General features: G+C 35.5%; 2 protein-coding genes across 2 annotated transcripts; one reads left to right on the top strand and one right to left on the bottom strand.

The window, feature by feature from the left end:
* Positions 1 to 2,065: 2,065 nt before the first annotated feature.
* On the bottom strand, positions 2,066 to 9,089 carry LOC148931440 (uncharacterized). Its single transcript, XM_089064787.1, has 4 exons — positions 8,616 to 9,089; positions 2,523 to 3,017; positions 2,303 to 2,401; positions 2,066 to 2,149 (listed from the first exon to the last, which is right to left on the bottom strand). Exons 1-4 carry the CDS (start codon positions 9,087 to 9,089, stop codon positions 2,066 to 2,068), a joined length of 1,152 nt encoding a protein of 383 aa, XP_088920913.1.
* A 6,071-nt stretch (positions 9,090 to 15,160) lies between these two features.
* LOC125223431 (heat shock cognate 70 kDa protein-like) lies at positions 15,161 to 20,096 on the top strand. Its single transcript, XM_089064001.1, has 2 exons — positions 15,161 to 15,374; positions 18,420 to 20,096. The coding sequence occupies exons 1-2, from the start codon at positions 15,161 to 15,163 to the stop codon at positions 20,048 to 20,050; spliced, it is 1,845 nt and encodes a 614-aa protein (XP_088920127.1). The 3' UTR covers positions 20,051 to 20,096.
* The last annotated feature ends 1,988 nt before the right edge of the window (positions 20,097 to 22,084 follow it).

Here is a 22,084-nt window from a genome sequence, read left to right as displayed (position 1 = left end):
CACTAACTTTTTCAACCTTTTTTTTATATTTCTTAAAACTCGTGTCGTAATCAAAGCAGACAATTATTGGAAGACAGAGACAGTAGTTGGTAAATTTCTAGTTTGAGGATGCAGGCATGGAATAGGCATGGTGCTGTACATGTACATTTTGTTTTCTAGATAATAAATTACTTAGTTCTATTTATATATTGTGATCCCTTCCAGGGTGGACCGGAGGGAGTATTATTTTGATGCACACAGTTGTATTATAACTTGTACTAATTTACCTAAATGAATGAATTCTAACGATGGAGCGGGCGGTGGCGCAGGGTGAGGGGAAGATTGCGGGGTCGGAATTTGGATGTATGAGATAGTTGACGTATTCTTTGTGGAGGGAAAAGTTGAATTTGAATTCGAGATGAGGGAAATAGTGGTGTGGGGTGTGCTGCTTATTCTGAATCTGGTGTGACAACAGTACTGAGAATCCATGCTCATTGATTTCAACAAACCAATGTTTTTTTTTGGGAGATTTTGTGCGAGACAATGGTTTAATCAAGGCTTTATTTGTATAGATGTAAAAAGAATCTAACTTCAATCAGGAAACCTTGATATAAAAGAATCCAACTTCAGTTAAGAAATACTCCATTTGGTTTCCATTTAGATTTTTTATGATCTAATTAAATTCTACGTTGAGATTTTTGGGTGTTTAGGTATTGAATTATTATTATTATTTTCATATTTCTGGATTCTATTTTATGTTTTTGACTTATTGATAAACTGTTGGCTTTACTTTTAAAATATTTCTTCCTCTTCATTTATGTATTCAAAACTTAAAAAAAAGAGTATATTTTGATAAACTGTGAAACATAAAACCAAGAAAATAAAATTTTGGTGGGATTGGATTAGTAGCATCTGTCACATCACATGACATACTATTTTAACATTGATTAAAAAAAACTATCGTTCCTCTAATGTCATTTAAAGAGTTATTTAAATTCAGTATATTTTAAAAAAGTTATTTAACTTTATAAATGAAAAGTGAAACGAAAAGTTATAATAATGGATCATAACATTCTGACTTTTTCTACTTTTTAATTGAGCTCGAAATGATATTGATTTTTAAGAGCAGAATTTTTTTTTCATTAGTACTACTCCCTCCGTCCCGCTTAAGATGACACGTTTTCCTTTTTAGTTTGTCCCAACTAAGATGACACATTTCCTTTTTTGGTAACTTTCTCTCTCCAATTAATACACTCAACCACTTTTTCTCACTCTTATTAAAATATTCATCTTTCTTTATCTCTCTACTTTAATACTTACACCCACCTTCTCTCTCTCCAATTAAACACTTTAACCAATACCTCCTAAAACTCCGTGCCGGCTAAGCAATGTGTCATCTTAGCCGGGACGGAGGGAGTACAATTTAAGGAGCTACGGATGTTGATGATCAATGAAGAGGAGTTTTGATTTTTGTTTAATGCTTTGGATAACACGAAAGTACAAAGATAATGTGGGAACGAAAGCAAGTTGTGAAAGAAACTACGAAAGCATCTTCTCAAGTCTATCGTTGGACTTTAGAAAGAGAACGAGGATATAACTAAACAAATTAAACTTGGGCCTACCCAAGTAAATAAAGTCAAAGTCCAAATGCTCAATGTAAACATTTTGGGCCATAGCAATTCAAACAAGATATAAAAACGGGCCAATAGAATTTATTTCTTGTATGAGCCGAAATAATCCCCAGCCTCCAAAGATCAGCGTTTTCTTTTTCTTCTTCAAATAATCTGCAATCAAAAGTTCACATTTTCAATTAGCCAATAAAGTCTCAATTACGCCTCTTAATGCGAAAGAGTTCACTCTACTCCATAATCTGCTCCTCATAAGCCAAATCAATCTCTAGCAATATCAATTCCTCCAAATTTTTATGACATGTATTGAATAACAATATATATATTTAGACAAGTGGAGGGGCAGACATAGTATTTTACGCCCCAATAATAAGGGAAAGTTAAACTCCCATCTTAAATCTGTCACTGAATACAATCAAAATTATCCGACTCTAAATTGCACAAAATATTACATATAGTCACATGATTGTGCAGAAGGTGCTGGAAAGGTTCCCAACGCTGACTGCTACTTCCAAGGCCTCAAGTGTCGTTTTGAATTTACTCTGGGATGCATCAAGAAAGAGCTAAGTATTAATCATATGAAATTTCATTTTATCTTTACATGTATAATGCATCATTCACATAAAATATTTTCCCATATGTATAATTTCTCATTAAAAAAAAATCAAATTAATACGAACAAGCATACTTATTACCCATTTTGAATCTGATGGTGCTGGATCATTTGCATTTTGAGTATGTGCAGTGCTATCATGATGTACTGGAACTATGGCATCTGTGGGTTCATCACGTGCCTGCAGACAAGAAAAGAGCGAAATGAGACATTTATTGGTGAATTGAAAAAAAAAAAGAAAAATGAGACATTTTAATGCAGACAGATAGAGTAGTTCTATCACTATATAAAACGCACATTACCTCATTTGAATTTGCACCCGATGCACGTGTAAACCCCGGATCTCTCATAGCTTGCAAAAACGCATAATTGTCCAAGAACTGAGACCGGCCGTCGTGATTATGATTGCATTTCGCCATCTGGTAGCAATCACTACACAGATGGAACGAGGTATTAGGATTGTTAAAGCACTCGACGCAGGAGAAGAATATACCGGCGATGAATTTGGCGCAGCAGTCGCAGAAGGGGCGGCCGCTCTTAATGATGTAGTAAAGCGTCATGACCTCGAAGAAGTTGAGGGTGCCATCACTGTCTAGGTCGAGCTGTTCGAAGAAAAAACGGTTTTGCATGAAGGGATAGCCTTCGTGCCTCATGAAGGCTATGAACTCGGATAGATCGACTCGTCCGTCTCTATCTGTGTCCATTGATTGGAAGAACTCATATGCTAATTCTTTCACCTGTGGAGATGCGGCTCGGTAATAGGCTTTTGTGACTTTGCGCAGTTCCTCCATTTCTTTCTGCATGGATTAATGTTTCAACAACATCAGATCTAATATCATGGTTTAAATCTCATTGTGTGAACTGTGAAGAAAACATAAAACTAATACTGCTTCCATCCAGCATAAGCAGAGTCATATTTTTTTTGGGATGTCCCTTCAAAGTAAGTCATTAACTTCCTCCGTCCGTCAATTAGAATCTCATTTTTTTCAGCACAGATTTTAAGAAAGGTTAAGAAAAGTGAGCAAAAAAAGTTAGTGGAATAGGGGTCTCACTTGTATATACTCTCTCCGTTCCATAGTAATGAAGGCGTTTCTTTTCGGTTCGGCACGGAGATTAGAAAAATTGAGTTATGTGAGTTAAGTAAAGGGAGAGTAAAGTGGAAAATGAAAAAGGTAGACAAATGAAGAGAGAATAAAGTATGAGAGAGTATAGTAGGTGTGAAAATGTTAATTATGGAACCTAAAATATCTCCAAACATATTTAGGATTTGTTTTACTTATAAATAGAGGTGCTCCCTCATTGTAAATTCATCTTGAAATTATATAGTGAAATCCCTGGCTTGGCATCACCCCCAGACGTAGATACATATCGTATCGAACTGGGTAAACAATTTCTTGTGTTCATTCCTCTTTCATATTCGTGATTGCTATGTTTATTTCCCAACAACTGGTATCAGAGCCTAAGGTTTAAGAGGAGGCAGAAATCACGATGGGGATCGATGGAAAGATTGGTGTAGAGAAGTTCGACGAATCTGATTTCGGATTTTGAAAGATGAAGATTGAGGATTACTTGTACGGTAAAGATATGTGGAAACCTTTAAAAATCAAACCCGAAAAGATGGAACAGGATGAGTGGGAGCTGCTGGTCAGAAAAGCGATGAGCGCGATTATACTATCGTTGTCCAAGGAGGTGGCTTATCACACGACTGCAGCAAAGTCAACGAATGAGATGTTGAAGATCTTGGAGGATATGTATCAGAAACCATCAACGACAAACAAGGTACATTTGATTAGACGATTGTTTAATTTTATAATGCAAGAGGGAAAGCAGGTGCAAAAACATCTCAACGAGTTCAACATGATTACTTAGCAACTGAACTTGGTTGATATAAAATTCGCTGATGAAATTTGTTCCCTAATTTTACTATCGTCCCTGCCTGAGAGTTGGGCTGACATAGTGACAACAGTTACTGCTGTAGAGACAGACCTGACAGTTGACAGAGTAAGAAATCTGATGAATGGTGAGGAAGTTCACCAGAAAGAATCAGCATCTTCTACTTCTGGTTCAGTATTGAATACAGAACAGAGAGGCAGATCGAAGGGAAGGCAAAATCGTGGAAGATCAAAATCCAGAGGAAGGAGCCAATCCAAGAAGGATTTAGATCAAGTTAAATGTTGGAATTGTGATGAGTTTGAACATTTTAGAGATTAGTGTGAAGCACCGAAGAAATATAAGAATAATGATCAGAAAGATAAGAAGACAACAAACACTACCATGTCTGATGAAGAAGGCGAGACGTTGAGCTTGAGTGTGAGTAGTCCGATAGAATCATGGGTATTGAATTCTGGAGCGTCGTTCCATTCCTGCAGCAATGTGGAGATAATGGAAGACTACGTTTATGGCAATTTTTGGAAAGTACATCTGGCTGATGACGAGCCCTTAGATATCGTGGGAAAGGGAAACGTGAAGGTAGTAACATCTAATGGATCCGTGATTAAACTGAATGGAATCAGACACATTCCTGGATTACAGAGAATTTTGATTTCGATTGGGCAGCTTGATGCGGGTGGGTACACGGTGACATTTGGCTACAACAATTGGAAGATTGCTAAGGGACCAATGATAGTAGCTCGAGGTAAGAAGGAGGGTACGTTGTATACCACAATTAACTCCAAAGATTGCATTGATCTTGCAAGTGAAGCAAATAATGCAGATTTGTGGCATTGTCATCTTGGCCACATGAGCGAGAAAGGGATGAAGATAATGTGTTCAAAAGGTTTACTGTCTGGCTTGAAAACTGTTGAAGTTGGCCTATGCGAAGATTGCGTGTTTGGGAAACAGAAAAGTTGGTCTATGGGTACTAGCACCTGTGAAGTCCCTAGGAGGCTCTGAATATTATATGACATTCATTGACGACTCCACTCGAAAGGTATAGGTTTATTTTCCGAAGAGTAAATCCGATGCGTTTGATGCTTTCAGGAAGTGGAAAGCCCTTGTTGAAACTGAAACCGGGCTAAAGGTGAAGTGTCTAAGATCCGATAACGGAGGAGAATATGAACTTGCAAAGTTCAAGGAGTTTTGCGCCAAGAATGGAATTCGAATGGAGAAGACAGTGAAAGGAACTCCACAGCAGAATGGAATCGCCGAACGCATGAACAGAACGTTGAATGAGAAAGCAAGATGCATGAGGTTGAAAAGTAGATTGTCAAAGAATTTTTGGGCAGATGCAGTCAACACAGCTACATTCCTAATCAATAGAGGTCCATCAGTTCCGTCGGAGTTTCGGATACCTGAGGAGGTTTGGACAGGAAAAGAGTTGAATCTATCTTACCTACGTATCTTTGGTTGTGTTGCTTATGCTCATGTTAGTTTTGTTGAGACAAGTAAGTTGGATGCTAAATCTGTTAAGTGTACGTTCATTGGTTATGGAGGCGATGACTTCGGTTATAGACTCTGGGATGAGCATAACCGTAAGGTTATTTGCAGTAGAGATGTCGTTTTCAATGAACAGGTATTATACAAGGATAGATTGGAGGTGCCGAGTTCCAGCAGTTTTGAGCCCCAAGTAGTCGAGCTAGACATCTCCAACTCGAGTGGGAGCAAGGAGAGTTAGAATGCTGAAGAGGTGCTTGAAGAAGAACCAAGCACTCAACCACCGATTATTCCGCTGCCTAAACATACTAGAGAGCGGCGTGCATTTGATAGGTATTCGCCCTCTAACTACTATTTGTTACTTACTGATGGTGGTGAACCTGAGTGTAATGCAGAGGCAGGAGAAGGCCCTGATAAACGAAGGTGGAAAATTGCCATGGATGATGAGTTTTCCTCTCTTCTCCTGAATGGCACATGGGAGCTTGTAGAACTTCCAAAAGGGAAAAAGGCATTGCATTGCAAGTGGGTCTATCGAATCAAATGTGAAGTTGATGGTAGCAAGCGCTACAAGGCTAGGCTGATTGTCAAGGGATTTGAACAACGATACGGTATTGATTATACATATGTTTTCACTCCTGTTATGAAACTGACTACTACTCGTTTAGTGTTGAGTATGGTAGTTGCAGAAAAACTATTGTGACATCAGTTGGATGTAAAGACGGCATTCCTTCATGGTGATTTGGAGTTTGAGTTGTACATGACATAGCCTGGGGGATTCGTGGTAAAAGGAAAGGAAAATCTTGTGTGCAAGTTGAAAAAGAGCTTGTATGGTTTCAAGCAAGCTCCAAAGCAGTGGTACAAGAAGTTTGATGGATTCATGATGCAGATTGACTATAAAAGATGTTACGCTGACCATTGTTGTTACTACAAGAGGTTTGACAAGAGCTATATTTTCTTGTATTATATGTTGATGATATGTTAATCGCATGAGGTGATCCAAAGGAGATGGATAAGTTGAAAAAGTAATTGTCTGAACGATTCTCCATGAAAGATCTTGGAGAGGCTAATCAAATTTTGGGCATGAGAATCGAGCATGTCAAGGCGGCATGAAAATTGTATCTTTCACAAGCTGCTTACATTGGTAAGGTTTTGGAAAGATTCACCATGGATAATTCGAAGCCAGTAATTGTGTCTCTGGGGGCAGTCACTTCAAGCTGTCGAAGAAGGAGTCGCCGAGTACAAAAGAAGAATGTGCTGAAATGAAGAAAGGTCCTTATGCTTCAGCAATTGGCAGTATTATGTATGCAATGGTGTGTACGAGGCCTGATATTGCACAAGCAGTGGGAGTAGTGCGTCGGTTCATGGGTGATCCGGGCAAGCAACATTGGGAAGCAGTTAAATGGATCCTTCGATACTTGAGAGGTACTACAAAAGGAGTCTTATGTTTCAATGGCAAGAATGTCGAGCTAGCAGGTTAGGAGAAGAAGCACAACCGTGTATGTGTTTACTTATGGTGGTACTGCTATTTCATGGACTTCTAAGTTGTAGAATACCGTTGCTTTGTCTACTACGGAGGCTGAATGAAGTTGCGATGAAGGCAAACAAGGAGATGGTGTGGTTGTAGAGTTTCTTAGACGAACTTGGGAAGGAGAACAAGAGTAGCATACTCTACAATGATAGTCAGAGTGTTATCTTCTTGGCAAAGAATCCAGCGTGTCATTCTAGAACAAAGCATGTGGAGTTGAAGTATCATTACATTCGATACCTAGTGAAAATGAAAATCTTGCAACATGAGAAGATACTTGAAAGTGAGAATCCAACAGACATATTTACTAAGGTGGTGACCTTAGAGAAATTGAAGCTATGCATAGCTTCAATTGGCCTTGGAACTTGAAGAGAAGGTTAGGCGATGCTAAGCGGATGCAAGGAGGAGATCACGAGGATATGGTTGTTTAGGAGTTGTTAGTCTCCAAGTGGGAGATTGTTAAATATGGAGCCTAAAATATCTCCTAACATATTTAGGATTTGTTTCCTTGAAGTGCATTTCCTTGTGAGATATGGTGCCTAGTTTGACTAGAATTAGGGTTCTCTATTTTGCTTATAAACAGAGGTGTTCCGTCATTGTAAATTCATCCTGAAATTATATAGTGAAATTCCTGGCTTGGCATCACTCGCAGACGTAGATACACATCGTATCGAACTGGGTAAACAATTTCTTGTGTTCATTCATCTTTCATATTCGTGATTGCCTATGTTTATTTCCCAACATGTGTTGAGTTTTACTAAAAAGAGAAATGACTCTATTACTATAGAAAGTATCAAAATGAGAAAATGACTCTATTACTATGGCAGAGGGAGTATTAGTTTTAAATGAAATGTGAGTGGAATGAGTTAGTGAAAGGTGGGACCCTATTCCCATTTATAGTAAAAGTAACCGGGACTCCTATTCACAGACGGACTAAAATGGAAAAACGGGACTCTTATTCACTGACGGAGGGAATATCTTTTTAGCAAAAATTAATGTACATAGTATCATTTGTCTTACTTTATTTTCTCATCTACTTTATTTTTTTTCGAAGGTCATCTCCTACCATTTACGTTAAACTTAAACCCGTTTTTGATTATATATCACACCAAAGAGTTGTTTTGCTCCTGCCATTTACACTATATTTAAAATTTACACCATTTTTTAGTGTTTATCTCATAAAAATTTTGCAGTAACACCAAATTTGTTGTTATTCCATTGAAAAACTAAAAAATGGATTTTAGTTTGGTGTAAGATTGAATAAATTGTCTATATCAAAAATAAATTTTGGTGTATGATTGGAGATGGTCTCACTCCTTTACCATTTTTATCTCTCATGAAATACTTTATTTTCTCTTCGCTTAAATTTTTAAATATTCAAAAAATAATTTCGTGACAAGTCAAAGTGAGTCTCTTGTTTGAGGACAGAAGGAGTATTTCCTAAGGTTACGAGGAAAAATGAAAAGTGGGCTTAGTTGGTGATTATTACTGAGATTACCTTGTTCCGAGCTTTTTCGTCGTCAGCGATGTGATGCCTGAAGAGCATGAGCAGAGAGTGATGATCCACCATGTACTGAGAGGAGTGCTCATGCGACGAACCGCGCCGGCGGCGGTAGCAAGTGCAGCAGAGGTCGTAAGTATCGGCGCCTCTTCTCAAGCAGAGCAAGCAAGAGAAGTAGGGCCCCACCAGCAGGTCCAAGCAACCGCTGCATTTGCCTATGTCAACCTTCTTCTCCATGTAGTGAAGGCACAGAAACTCCTCGAAATCGAGGCTTCCGTCGCCGTTCTCGTCGAGTTTCTCGAACACAGCGTCAGCGCTCAGCCACGAGCTCACCGATTTCTTGAATTCCACCAGATTTATCTTGCCACTGCCGTCGATGTCGAGTTTTGCGAAGGATCGATCTATCGATATCTTGTCAGCCTCGCTTGCCCTCACGTAGTAGGATCTTGAGATCTCTCTCATTCCATCCATGTCTCTCTCAAACGATGTGTGATGAAGAACATTATTTAATAGGGTATATCAGCATTTTCTGATTCGACTTACAATATTAGCCCACTTGATAGAATGCGAATATAACTAGTGTTAGTTAATTTAATATAATAGGGATCTAATCAAATTTTAACTCTAAATATTATGCTAATTTGCAAACTAATTAATTTAGTATATTAAAAATGTTAATAATTATATCTTTATATTGACATTTATATATTTATATTTAAAATGTCAATATAACTTTCTATAAGGTAACAAAAATGTCAACATAATATTAATACGAGGTCAACGAAGTATTAATATTTTCTGCTAATATTATTTTATTATCAATTGAAATTAACTTGCGTAATCAACATATTTTGTGATATTTGTATCGAACCATTATACAGAGTATATTTACAAAGACCAATAACCGAAAAACAATAATTCCTCATAACGACGGATCTAGAAATTGATCTTCTGGGTGGGACGAGTGATAAAATAATATTTAAACATATAGTTTTATAAAACATATTACTCCGTATAATCTACATATGTGGAATGTGATTAAATGAAAACTCTAAATATTGTACAAACTTAAAACTATGATCTGATCTATTGAAAGATGTCAACAGTAAAAAGTATTGACATGAAAATGTCAACAGAATTTCAACAGTAGTCAATGATTGATGTTGTGTTAATATTGTGTTGATATAGTGTTGACATTAAAATCTTAAAATTTTACACTATGTTGATATTGCATCGAAACTGTATTGAAGCTGTGTTGAAGGGTTTTGAGTTTATATAATATAAAAGTTTACATTTTATCACTGCCCCGTAGCATACAGTGTCAATTTAAATTTTGTCTAAATTGTTATCAATTAGACAATTGCAACATATAGACAATCGAATGACTTGTGTTCAACTATCACAAGAAAAAATGATAAAGATTGGGGTATTTTAAAGAAATCTTATCCATTGACCTATGAGGTACCACAATCATTATTCTGGAAAAATTCATAGTTTGAATAAACAAATTGATACAATTGAATATTATGCAACACCTGGTCAAATTTATAACTATAATCACCCTAACAATTAGTAATATACATGCATTGAATCCTACTAAGTCAATATTTAATTTTAGCTTTTCAATATTTTTTTTCCTTTTCACAAATGCATGTGTACTCTCTTAAGTCTTAAATGAGACGAGCACAATATTATCTGTTGTGGAACTGGCAATAATAATCAATCTAAAAGGTTTTAAGAAGATGGACTATTTTAAAGGACAAGTGCTACATTTTAAAATTACATGTAAGGTGGGGTTGGGTCTAAAGTCTGCCTATTGATAGTTATTACACTCCTAAAGTTGATTGTGTCAATTTAGTGTCATTAATATTTTTCACATACTATTATTTTAACTTCTAAATTAAAATTTGTATTTTATATTTATTATCAATGGGTCTTCGAAGGAATTAACGTATAGAATATATTGTCACTTCTATTATTTATTATTGACCATTAGATATGATCAATTCAAAAGTAGGACATACTATAATTTCTTAAAAAATTACTATGTTTCTGATTCCCGAATCCCCATTTGTCTGTAACTTTTACTTTTTCATCGTTGACATAAGAATAAGTCGACAGCATTTCCATGATTATTCGTCGAAACTCGAAGGAACTCACGAGCTCAATACTCGGAAAATTAACAACTTAATAGTGTTATTCGTGTCTGTTAAGGGTGTTTCCTTGAACAAGCACCGGCGGCGAGTTTCTCGACGGTGGAAATAAATTTCCGGCGGCCAACAGGCTCGGCGGGCGATGGCGGACTTTCTGCGCGCGGGAGTCTCTCCCGTCGGGTAGATAACTCGGCAGCTGATAGAATACTCCGGTGTCTAATTAGGATCAGCGGAGGGAATTTCGAGTGTCTCTGTGTGCCGGTTCTTCTGTCAGACAGAGAGCCAAAATTAGGATTGGAAAACACACGTTATCTTTAGTGGAGAAAATATTTCATTAATTGATAAAATGATAAAATGATAACAATCTATCTTATTTATAATACTAGTATACTAATACGCTAACTTATTGAACAAAATAACAATATATGGAAAGAATTGGTGAATTAAAAGATAACTATTGGAGATCCTACAATATAGGATCCTATCAATGTCATTTATTCCCTTCGTTCCCTTATAGTTGAGGCGAAACTTTTCGGCACGGAGTTTAAGAAATGAATGTTGAGTGTGTTAAATAAATAGATTAAAAATAAGAGAGAGAATAAAGTAAAAAATGAATAAAGTAGAGAGCATAAAGTAAAAAATAAAGTAAGAGAGAGTAAATAAGAGAGAGCAAAAAAGTTATTATATATGAAAATGACTCAACTATGAGGGAACTTTCCGAAATGAAAAAATGATCCAACTATAAGGGAATAGAGGGAGTAATTTTTAATGATGAATATATAAATAGGTGGAGAGATCTGAATACACCGTTCCCCTTCTCCTAAGAATATAGAAATAAATTGCTAAAAAATATCATGAAATTTTAGTCAATTTCTTACCCATTTTGCTACTTTGTAAAAATGATACATGTATACTAATAATTAAATACATAATTAACTAACTAAGTGTATTAAATGACATCGTCAAACAATTTTTCTGCATAATATTAACTAAATTATTAAGTAATTCTGAAAACATCAAAATTTTGATATAATTATTGTCTTAATATTATAAATATATCAAAATTTCACCAAATTCAGTTATTTTTTATGACAATTTGCCCTAAAAATGTCATTTTCAAATTTTTCATTGGAAGTTTACGTAAGAAACATGGAGTTATATATGCAACCTTGCCGATTTCAGGCTTCAGCCAATTACATACAAAGTATTCGGTGTATATAAAAATTAACTGACGACAGCTTCGGAGTGAACAAAATTAATAATTCGTGTCAACTACAACTACGCTTAATAAAGCTTTTGTTATTACTAGTCTCACTTAAGCAATTATAACTATTCGTTGAAATCGTCCAATTAAATATGTGTTTGCTCGATGATCGAGCTTATAAAAAATAAGGCGACTCTTTTATTTGTTAGTACTAATTTTTTTTTTCACAAAATCGATAACCATTCCCGTTTACATCTACGGTCTACAGTGACTTAGACCTATTCAGAATGTTTTAGAAACTAAATTCTATTTTTAAAAAGTCTAATTATTTACATCAGTAATATTTTAAAAATATTTACAACAATTTTGGATTGTTTAAACTAAAAAAATTATCTCACTTATTATTTCTTTTACAGCCCTTGGTAATGAATCATACATTACTACTTGTTTACAATGATAAAATCATTCATTTTTTTTACTATATCATAAACAGCTAGTTTATCCAATTGTTAATTATAAAATGGAGTTGGATGAATTGTTGGTTATAGTAAATCACTCTTGTAGAAGAGTAACAGCTAGTTTATCCAATTTTTATACTCTCATTTTTACATAAGACAAACAGTTGGTTTATCCAATTTTAGCAAGACATAGTTGACATAATTATAATCCTTTTTCGTGGTGGTGTTTCAATTATTGTTTCTACAATGGTGTAAATTCATGGAAACAAAAACTTACGAGTAGGGGATGAAGAGTGATTTTTTACCCAATTCTAGTTTGCAGAGCCTCCTTTTAAAAAGCGTAAAAAAATAATTTATTAGACGCTTTTTAACATGCGCCAACAAAAAATAATTTACCTGCACTTTCATTTTGCATCCTTATTTTGATTTGGCATACCATCAACGATACTTTTTAAACCATCAATAAATTTTTTTGCAATAAATATTAGCCTCTCTAGTGGACTAACGCTTTATCAGAAGAAAAAAAAAAACCCACAAAACTACTCTTGTCTAATCTAGGAGGATGACACCGGCCAAACCCCCACTAGAGCGGTGGCTATGCCTAGAGATGTCAATTGGGTCCATTGGGTTTCGTGTCAACCCTACTCAGATTGGAGTCAATCGGTGCGGTAATCGGGATGGGATCTTTTCTGGTTATAAAAATTGGACCCTAACTCTAAAAGTTCTGGTTTCAGGCTAGCTAGGCCAGCTAATCAAGGTTGCTACCGATGAAATTAATAAGCTATCAATATAATAAATAATGATGAAAATTAGTTATATTGACTAAATATAAAATTTTAATATTTTTTAATAAATTTGAAGGTTTTTTAATTTTTTTATCTATTATTATATTAATAAAAATTTAGTATCCCATTCGGGAGAGTTGAGGTTACATGTGAGGTCTTGAGTCTTAATTGTTTTTGAGAGTTAGATAGAGATTTAAAAGGGACTTTGATCATAACTTCTAATCTACGAATTTCTCACCTTTGGGGAGGTAGGGGTTTAATCTAGCTAAGTGACTAACCTAATAGCTCTAGGGACACAAAAATGAAGTGGGGAATTAAATGGATATAAGCTAGGAATTGTGTATCAGATCCTTAAATTCTATATTTTCTTAATATTATCACATCCCATCATTGTTTATTTATTCTTATTTTATATGAATTTATTTTCATTTGCGTTAAAGTAGTTACAACTAAAAATCCTTTTTGATTGTCTAAATAGTAATTAAAACTAGTTTTATGGTAGTTAAATTGATTCAATTAGTCTTTGTGAGACACAATATATACTTTTACTTGTTTTTATTTCAATAATCTCGTATATACTTTTACTAATTAAATTGATTCAATTAGTCTTTGTGAGACACAATATATACTTTTACTTGTTTTTATTTCAATAATCTCGTATATTGTAGATAGTTTTTATGGTAAAATAAAAACGAGTTAATAAGAATATATATTTATCAGAGGAAAAAGAAATAATATATGGAGGATTGGTTTGAATGTGCGGGTGTAATAAATGTCAAACGGAAAACAAATAAAAAAACCTTATAAATTTTCAGCTCTTATCAATCCAAACATTCAGTCCAATTTCCAACCAAATTATAAATTTTCAGCTCTTACCCTCCAATTTCAGCTGATTGATCAGGCTAGCTCACAAATTTAAATAACTCTTGAGTTTTTGCATATTTAGACTTTCGAACAAATATTAGGGACACTTCCATTTTACTAAGCTCGATCGACCAACCACTAAAAAGCACCAAGTTGGACGCTTTCAATGATTAATTATAACTGCCCGGTGACTTACTTGTTTTTCCTTTTCTAAAAGTCTATTTGACATCACTAATTAATTTTATTAATTTACATGTCAATTCCGAAGCTATCACCAATTAATTATTCTTTTTCACAAGACTTTGCAAGTGACTAATTAAATAGTTGAAGCTTGAAATCGTAAATGCAATTTTTGTGCTATGATAGTTTTTTATATATGCAAAACTAGATTTTAAATACAAAATATAAAATCAAAATGCACGAAGGGCATATTTTGGTCATAATTAATTTATTTGTAGGTATTTTTAGGAAGGAGGACCTAAATTGATTTAAAAATGATATTTAATTTAAATTTTATAAAATAACCTAAAATTGATTAATAATGAATTTTTGTGTATTTGATTAATTATTGACCATCAGATCGCCTAATCGTAGGATTATAATTTGAGCTGCATTTCTATAATAAGATACATTTGTATTGATCACTTATTTAATTCACCTCTCGATTTAAGTCCAGCTCTTAATCGGTCATTTCCGAATATTTGCATTTACATTTATATGAAAATATTTGAGATATAGAATTAATCTATTATTTTAAAAATTTAGTCACCAACGTTATTGTTCATTAAAAAAAATTACTCACTAGTTGTAATTTTAAACCGGAGAATGGTATGCAGCAGGTGGGTGGAAGCGACATGTTCCTTCTATTTTTGCTCTAATTTATAGAGCTATTCTCAATTCATTTATCCAATTTTCCAAAACACACTTGTTGGAACATCCACAACGATCCCTAGGATGCCATTCGCACCGAGCAGCTCTCGGTATTGTGTACCTCTTGAAATGTTCACAACAGTCATTTGAACAACTCGTTTTGACATATCTGTTTTTTTTTTGTAGCAGCGCTAATTTAGAACCATTAATGGCGGGAGAGGGGAAAGGGCTGTGTATCGGCATCGATTTGGGGACGTCATATTCGTGTGTGGCAGCGTGGAAGCACGACCGCATTGAGATTATACCAAATGAACAGGGCAACCGCACCACGCCGTCTTACGTTGCTTTCTCTGACTCCCGTCGTCTCATTGGTGACGCCGCCAAGACTCAAGTCGCCAATAATGTCTCCAACACTATTTTCGGTCAGTTTTCTCTTCTATTTTCCATTGCTGCCATGTTGTTTTGTTCTTTGCGTCAGACAGATATATTAGGCTAGGTAAAGCTTTCTTTAAATGTAGTAAAAAGATTGAGCAGAAGTAGTTACAAACTTTGTTAAAATCTCTCCAAATTTTTTTCTGTCATTCACTTGGTAATGATAGTGTCTCATCTACGTGTAAGTGTGAGTAACTCTTCCTTTATAAGACCTTTCAGACCTTTCAAGAGGGTAAGTGACTTATTTTTAATATGGTATTTGGATTAGATTTACCTGCAAATATACTACTACTCCCCCCGTCCCACAAAAGATGTCACACTTTCCTTTTTAGTTTGTCCCACAAAAAATGTCATATTTCCATTTTTGAAAAAAGTTCTCTCTCACATTAATATAAAAATTATATTTTCTCTCCATTTAACACACAAAACAAAACCTCCTAAAATCCCGTGTCATCTCACAAGTGTGACATCTTTTGTGGGACGAAGGGAGTACTCAATGAATTAAACCTAATTTCCACAACTCAATTATTTTCACTATATCTAGATAATCATTAATATTCCCTCCGTTCCTAAAGAGTAGTGTTCGGCACGGATTTTAATACATGATTGGTAAAGTAAGAGAGATAGATAAAGAAAGTTATTTAAGTATTGTTAGTGGAAAATGAGCCCCAACTCATTAGATAGAAGAGAATTTCTAAAATTAGAATATTCATACTTTTCAGGGACGGACTAAAAAGAAAATAGTGATACTTCTCAGCGGAGGGAATAGAATCCATTTTCTAACTCTGATAAATCATAGATTAAGCAAATAAAATATGAAAACCCAGAACAGTAGAAGAAAAACATTACGGGTTCGATAACATCTATTCTATGTTCATTTATAGATTGCAACTCACTGAAGTCTCATTCTAGAATTAAATTAACAACTCCTAATAAACTCAAGTATTATTGATTGAGGTGTCAATTTCATCTCCAATCAAATTAAATTACTCATCTTTTTATTAGAGTAGTACAATCAACGTTCATTCATAAAATGCTATTTAGAAGGTAAAATCTTGTCTCCTCACGATTTGTGGATTGCAACTTAAAAGTGAAGTCTCCTAGAATTAAATTAACAACTCAGCGGTCCGCTGACTTGATTCATTTGATCCAATCTTCATTTTTCGACCTTCTTTCTTTCATTTTCCAAGTCTATTTTTGCATATATCTAACAGAACACGTCAAAATACTAAAATGTAGAAATATACGTACGATTAAAAAAATATACTTCCTCTGTCCATGGAAAATATGAACTCTTTCCTTTTTAGTTCGTCCCTGAAAAAGTATGAACATTATAATTTTGGAAACATTTTTCTCTCTAACAAGGTGAGCCTCATTCTCCACTAACAATACTTAAGAATCATTTTCTATCTATCTATCTCTTGCTTTACCAATTATGCTTAAACCCCGCGCCGAACCAAATGTTCTTACTTTTAAGGGATGGAATTGCATGAAAAATAATCAAAACTGACCAATTCTACGTTTTGAAAGTCTCATACTCAATCCGGCCCACGTGTGCAAGGGCGTGTATCTCTTATCTGTATCTACTCCCTCCGTCCCATTGAAGATGACCCACTTTGTTTTTTGGTTTGTCCCAATCAAGATGACTCATTACTAAAAATAGAAACACTTCTATCGCTACTTTATTCCCTATCTCTTACTTACTATCTCCATTAAACACACAAAATAAAGTCGCATGAATTCCCGTGCCGCTCAAGGAAGGGGTCATCTTCCTTGGGACGGAGGGAGTATCTCTTAACTTGTCTACCCCACGTGTTGAAGTCTCATGGGTGGAAGTTCGATGTTCATTACGACCCAAATGCTTTTCTATCTCACGAGTGGGAGTCTAATGATTATTCCGTCTGATGTTCATTCTGACCCATATCGATAATGGATCTCTAATTTTTTCTACCCCATGTGTGGAAGTTCCATGTTCATTCGGGCCCTTATGCGTAAGAGCGTGTTAAAATCTCATATTTAAAGGAATGAATAATGGGCACTGAGAGCCTATTGGAGATCGAGCACATGCTTTGTTTGTGAAAAGAAACGAAAAATCAACACCCAAGTCGCGCTAGGGTTTGAGAAGATCTAGGGTTTCGAGAAAGAAGATATTTTATTTCTCAATTCTCGATATTTTGACTCTCTAATGATCTCTAGTATTTATAGTGATCGGACCCTGCTTGATTCGACTCTACAATTCGGGAAAGAATTAAGAAGAAAACCCGAAAAGATTTATCAATATCTATCCTAAATAATTAAGCGTTCAAAAGGGAAATAAAATCATAACAAATAATAAAATAAAATAACTCAACAACTAATTCATCTCTATCTTCAAAATAAGTCGTGTAATCCTTGAAATCAGTCGCGGATCCAGGATTGATAAATGGAGGGGGCGAAATATATATTAGTAGGTTGGTTTAGGGAGAAAATGACAATTTTTTTTTCATTTTCGGGGCAACGTCGGGGCTAATGGAGGGGGCGGACATGGTAATTTTACGTCCTGATAAGAAGAAATTAGTGGCACGGAGGGGGCGACCGCCCCCTCCTACCCCCCTAGATCCGCCACTGCTTGAAATGCGCTGGCCTCGATGTCACACGCTTCGGACGGTCCTTCTTGTTGCGAATGGTGCTTTCAGCTCTTCCTCTTGACTTGGTCAATCGTTGCCTCTTGTTCAATGCTGCCGTCATCTGCATGGCTGAGTTGCTCGTAGTCTGGTAGCGGTGTCGCCATGTTGGGGTCTCTATCAATAAATGACTCATTTCAAGTTCAATATTGACTTTTTTATATAGTGGTATATATGTAAGATGAACAATAGTTTTTTTTTATCAAAGTTAAATTAGCAAGCGACGGTTGAATAACTGTGTTGTGTTTGAAGCAAATGCTACTAATCCTATCCAACCACAATTTTACTTTCTTGGTTTCATGTTTCGTTTGTTCTGCACTGTAAACATTGTTGTTTTCTTATCTCTATCTAATTCAATTATTTCTCACACAGATGCAAAGAGGTTGATCGGTTGCAAATTCAGTGACCCAACGGTACAGAGTGACATGAAATATTGGCCATTTAAGGTCGTTCCTGGCACGGATGACAAGCCTATGATATCGGTAACCTACAAAGGAGAAGAGAAACAGCTTTCTCCAGAGGAGATCTCCTCAATGGTGCTCATTAAAATGAAGGATATTGCTGAGGCATATCTTGGATCAACTGTGAAGAACGCTGTTGTAACGGTGCCAGCTTATTTTAACGACTCTCAACGACAGGCCACCATGGCCGCTGGAGCCATTGCCGGCCTTAATATTTTGAGGATCATCAATGAGCCTACTGCTGCAGCCATTGCGTACGGTCTTGATAATGGGGTTACTAGATCTGTGGCAAAGAATGTGCTGATTTTCGACCTTGGTGGTGGCACGTTTGATGTGACTGTGGCCACGATTGAGGCAACTGACATTGTATCTAAGGCTATCGCCGGCGATACTCATCTTGGAGGCCAGGACATGGACAATAGGATGGTGAATTACTTCAGCAAAGAGTTTGAAAGGAAGACTGGTAAGGATATTAGTGGGAATGCAAAAGCTATGAGGAGATTGAGGAATGCTTGTGAAAGAGCCAAGAGGTGTCTTTCCTCTGCTTTCGAAACTCCAATTGAGATTGAATCATTGATAGATGGGATTGATATGTTTTCGACAATTAGTCGTGTTACATTTGAGGACCTCAACATGGATTTATTCAAAAAGTGTATGGAGCTCGTTGAGAAATGCGTGAGTGATGCAAAGATGGAGAAAAGCAGTGTTGATGAGGTATTGCTGGTGGGGGGCTCGAGTAGAATTCCTAAGCTGCAGGAGATGTTGAAGGAGTTTTTTGATGGTAAAGAGGTTCGCAAGACCATTAATCCAGACGAAGCTGTGGCGTATGGTGCTGCAGTGCTGGCTGCCAAGTTGAGTGGTGAAGGCAATGAGAATGTGCAAAAGCTCATTCTTTTCGAAGTTACTCCGCTGTCACTTGGCGTTGAAGTTGTAGGAGATGTGATGTCAGTATTTATTCCAAGGAACACACCAATCCCAACAAGGAAGGAGAAAATTCACCTCACGTTGTATGACAATCAAACCAGTGTGAGCTTTCCAGTCTACGAGGGTGAAAGAAGCAAGTCAAAAGAAAACAATCTGCTAGGTGAATTCACACTCCATGGCATTCCAGCAGCGCCCAGAGGTGACGCTAAATTCAAAGTGTGCTTCGACATTGATGAAAATGGTATCTTAAATGTGTCAGCAGAGCACTTGGGTACTGGGTTAAAAAATGAGATCACCATCACCAATGACAAGGGCAGGCTGTCTAATAAAGAAATAGAGAGGATGATCAAGGATGCTATGAGGTACAAGTTGGAGGATGAGGAGTTTAAGGGGAAGGTTAAGGCCAGGTCTAACTTGGAGGACTACGCCTACAAAATGAGAAACGCCATTAGAAGTGCAGCCAAGCTCAAATCAAAACACAAGAAGAAGATGGAGGATACTTTCGAGTCCTTCAAGAAGTGGTTGGAGTCCAACAAAAATGCAGAGGTTGCTGATTATAAAAACAAGATGAAAGAGCTTGAGACTGTTTTCAATCCCATCATCGCCAAGACGAAATAAGAATGAAAAGTGATGATTGGCAGGATCACATGGTCTGGATCGATTCCTGACTGTCTATCATTACTTCATACCAGTATTTGTGTTTGTGTGATGATTCCCAAGTTGTTTGGTTTAAGTGTTACTCCACTATATCGGCTTGACTATAGTTTATGTTTGTCTGTTTTATACTTTATATTTTTAATTATATTTTCATCTATTTTGCTAGTTTCTTCTTTCTGCTCTTTTTACTTTAGAGTATATAAGTTCAACCGAATTTATTTTTTATTATCATAGTTAAACACTACGTCCGTTCCACAATAGGAGTCACATTTGGTATGGGTCAGAAATATAAAAAATTTAAAGAAAAGTGAGATGAATAAGTTAGTGGTTTATGAGTTATACTTGTCTTTTATGGTAAAAGTGAAATGTGACTCTTATTGTGGGACGAACCGAAATAGTAAAATGTAACTCTTATTATGTCTCTATTTAAGGTTGACACAGATTTTAATGCGTTATTGGTTAAGTAAGAGAGAAGGAGGAAAAATAATTGAAATTGTGTAGTGGATGATGAACCATAAATATAAAGTAAAAGAGGATGAAAAAAAGGTTAACATAAATTGGTGTGGACTATTTTTATGGGACAGACGAAAAAATAAATAAAGCCTATTTCTATAGAACGAAGGAAGTATCTTATTTCAAGCACAGTGTATATACATTGATTAGAGCACTCACAACGCCATCGGAAAAGTGGTTATATCTTAGGGTTGTTCGGTGACATAACTAGAAACTTAAAGAAGCGGTGTTGAAATAATGTAGTCGCATGGCGAGACGTCCATGTTATCTCATGGAGCGGCTAGGCTTTTCTAGTTGTCCATATTAACATAGGTTTGTGTAAAAATGACAACACTTCTTAAAGTGACACTGTGACACCACGTATCCAGCAATATTATAAACATTACACAACAAGAGTATAAATGCTAGACAACAATCTATAGATTGCGGTCTAGCGTATTGGATATTGCTGGGCAAGAAAAAATTCCTGTAAATTGTTGTCTAGTGTATTGGATATTGTTGGCCGAGAAAATTTACCCTTGATCATTTTTTATGATTGACACATGGCAACTGATTATTCGTCCACGTGTACAAATGATTGACTATAAATGGTGATATAGTGTTACTTTAAGAAGTGTTGTCATTTTAACGCACCCCTATTAACATATCCATGATTTTCAATTTATGAGTTCGAAGGTAATATTATAAATTGTATCAAATTATAATTTATCATGTATCTTTTAAAATTTGAATAACGAATTAGAAAATTTCACAAATTTTCAATTGGTTAGATAAAGATTTTGTACATGGAATCAAAATCATATCGGAAAGTAGATATTTTGTACATGGAATTAAAATCATATCGGAAAGTAAAAGGTTACAGGTGCTTAGAAAACAAATAGAGACATAATAAATCTGATATAGAAAATTCAAACATAAATAATTATTCAAAGCAACACTTTAAAGTAAAAACGACACTAATATATTTACATAGATATCGGCATAATAAATAGTAGTAGTACTACTATACCTTTTGAATTCTTGCAACCTCATTCATTTATATTCATAAATTGTTATCCCTGCTTGTTAATGAAATGAAACCTTATTTATATTCTTATCATTTTTATACCAAATACTATATCAATAGTAATTTCACTAGAAAAACACGTGAAAACAAGGCTGAACCATTGTATAACTTATTACTTGGATAGGTCAAATTGGCCGAGCCGAAATGGTAGATTAAATATGGGCCAATGGACTTAACAAAACTAAACCGGCCCAATCTGATACGTAACAAAATTTGTCACTCCCTTCCAAATATTTTGCTCCTTTAAAAATTCCATCATCACTCATCTTCCATACTTATAGCCTTCTAAGAAATTCGGACCCAAAATTTCACCGTTGCTTTGTGATCGAAAATAGAAAGTGAAATACGGAAAATAAAAGATGCAGAGTATATACTTTAACGACTATATTTAATTATAGTTAATGAAAAGAGAACTA

The sequence above is a fragment of the Salvia hispanica genome, chromosome 2 (genome assembly GCF_029641045.1).
Source record: "Salvia hispanica isolate PSC_SH4W2 chromosome 2, Shi_PSC_v1, whole genome shotgun sequence".
In the NCBI taxonomy this organism is placed as follows: domain Eukaryota; kingdom Viridiplantae; phylum Streptophyta; class Magnoliopsida; order Lamiales; family Lamiaceae; genus Salvia; species Salvia hispanica.
Note: the sequence above shows the minus strand (reverse complement) of the source record. Positions and strands in the feature narration are given on the sequence as shown.